The sequence below is a fragment of the Electrona antarctica genome, assembly GCF_951216825.1.
Source record: "Electrona antarctica genome assembly, contig: scaffold_290, whole genome shotgun sequence".
Lineage (NCBI taxonomy): Eukaryota > Metazoa > Chordata > Actinopteri > Myctophiformes > Myctophidae > Electrona > Electrona antarctica.
Window position 1 is genome coordinate 1 of NW_027636959.1, and position 2,500 is coordinate 2,500.

Genomic DNA, 2,500 nt, shown 5'->3' on the forward strand with positions numbered 1-2,500 from the left:
ATGAAAGGGAAGTTTACTTTAACCCATTTTGGGCAGGAACCCCTTTTGGTGTTAGCATTATGTTATGCTTTAGCTATTGAAAAATAGCAGATCTACAAGCTGCGTGCGTGCGTGCGACGTGCATGCGTGTGTGCGTGCGTGCGTGCGTGCGTGTGTGCGTGCGTGTGTGCACTAGGTCCCAACTAGGGCATTTCATGAGCTTTCATTAGTCAGGTTTCACGTGTCAAAAAAACACGTGTCAAATCTAACTTAAACTATAATGAAAAATCCCAAAGTATTCTAACCTTGGTGTGCGTGTGCGCGTGCGTGCGTGTGTGTGCAGGTCATCGTGTGGGGCCCGTGCAGGTCCGTCGGGGACATTGGGGACACGGTCGTCACCCCTGCAGAGATCCGTCCTTGTTCCTCCATCCTGGATGTCGGCGACTCGGCTACGGCCGTAGCCTTCTGCCCCATGCTGTGCTCCGATCACAGGTGAACACAAACACACACACACACACACACACACACACACACACAAAAGTAGCAGATCCACAAGTTCAGAGACGTGTTCAGCTTGTCGATCAGCTACTTTCGCTGTTTATTTTTTTATTTACTTTTTTGAATCCTGAAAAGTAACAGTTTTGTACATGATCAGTTAGATATGTCATGTTTTTTTTGGTCTTCTTTTCTTTAAAGTTGGAGTGCCACGATTTTTTTCCACCCTAAAACATGACCATCAGGTATTATTATAATATAAGGAGGAAGAACTTTTTCCAAAAAGTGTACAGTATTTGTTAAAATCCTGCTTTTATGTGGACACGCCCACCAGTTCATTAAGTATGCCTGGTTTGCCTGGTGGGTGGTGATGGGTGGTGATCCACCTGAACTGAAGCCGCACCCACAGCTGTAGTTGTATGATAAAGGGGGAGGGGTTAGGGGAGGGGCTGATAGTGTGATCTCACTGCGTATATTCTTTCTACGTCCGAGCATAGACATGGTAACGCCCCGTCTGCCTCTGATTGGCCTACCGACACAGCCGGTGTCTCCGAGTTGGAAGATACATTCTGGATAGTCTGCTGCGCAAGGTTATTCCGTGGTGGGAAATAAATAATACAAGTCAAGTACGATATATAATAGCTACAAGAGAATGACAGCTTGGCACGCGCGACAGCAACTTTTATTCTTGTAGAAGAGGTAAACTAATATTGTTTATGCCGTTGGCCTGTTTATTTGTATACATGTGTAAACTTTAAACATTATTGTACTGTAAAAAAGTCTCTTTTCCCTTGATCTTCATTAGTATAATAGTATTAGTTTAGTGTTAGTTTAGATTAATACACGATAATCAACACTTTAATTTAGAACACAGCCAAATCAAATCATAGTACATAGGCCTACGTGTTCAATCAATTATTCAATCAAAGCAAACGGCACAAACAATATTAGTTTGCCTCTTCTACAAAAATTAAAGTTACAAATTACTGTCGTGTGTTGCCATTCTCTTGTACTTGTATTATTTCCCACCACGGAGTAGCCTTGCATCTCGGAGGACAGGCAAGAGGGGCAGTGTCGGTAGGCCAATCAGAGGCAGGCAGGGCGTTACCATGTCTATGCTCGGACTTAGAAAGAATATACGCGATCTCACTATATTACTGTTTATTTCATTGGCCCGTTTGACTGTCAAGGGTTCAGCCTCCAGGAAGAAACCCTAAATACAAAGTTAATACACCCATTGCACATAAAAAAGAACTCCAGGGTGTCTAATGAAGTACTGTCACCTCATAGCCACATGAAAAACTGGAAAAAAAAATTGTGGCACTCCATCTTTAATTGATTAGTTGTGTGGCACACCCCTGATCGCTAAAACCACGGAGGGTCTAATCAGTATTGGTTCCGTTCCATCAGATCTTTGCCAACGTTGTGACACCGTCGTGCACCGTGCCAGATGAAGTGTGATGGCGGTTTCATGCAAGCGGTCAATCCCCCCCCCCCCCCTCCCCCTCCCCCCCTTCTCCCCGGAGACTAATTAACGTTTTATCTCATCTTAATTGGCTTCGCCTCTGCTGCTCTACTATCAATAAAAATGGAAATGGGCCCACAGTGGGCGACGCACCAATCAACAGCCAGCATCTAAAAATGGAAATGGGCCCACAGTGGGCGACGCACCAATCAACAGCCAGCATCTTGGGCTGTTTTACATAATCGCCAGTGTCGGGCGGAAACCGCTTATCTCCATGTTTAACCCATTTAGGACTGAATGGGTTAAACCTTTTTTGTGTTTTGTCGTAGATTAGCGCACATTTACTTGAACACACTGCAGCAGTGGCTTTTAAACCTTTTCATATCAACGTCCATTATTTGTTAAGTATTTGAGCCACGGACCACCATTTGATGATACTTAACCCTTACATTTTGGGCGGGAACCCCTTTTGGTGTTAGCATTATGTTATGCTTTAGCTATTCAAAAATAGGAGATCTACAAGCTCATAGCGCGCCACCGAGTGGCGCGCTACGAGCTTGT

General features: G+C 44.5%; 1 protein-coding gene across 1 annotated transcript in view; it reads left to right on the top strand.

Moving 5' to 3' along the window:
• Positions 1 to 322: 322 nt before the first annotated feature.
• Positions 323 to 2,500, top strand: part of LOC306919600 (elongator complex protein 2-like) — a gene marked incomplete at its 5' end in the record, with an annotated part of 13,600 nt that continues 11,422 nt past the window's right edge. Inside the window, one exon of the mRNA XM_079532356.1 lies at positions 323 to 471. Within this exon, the coding sequence (XP_079388482.1) occupies positions 323 to 471 (149 nt within the window). The remainder of the gene's footprint in view (positions 472 to 2,500) is intronic.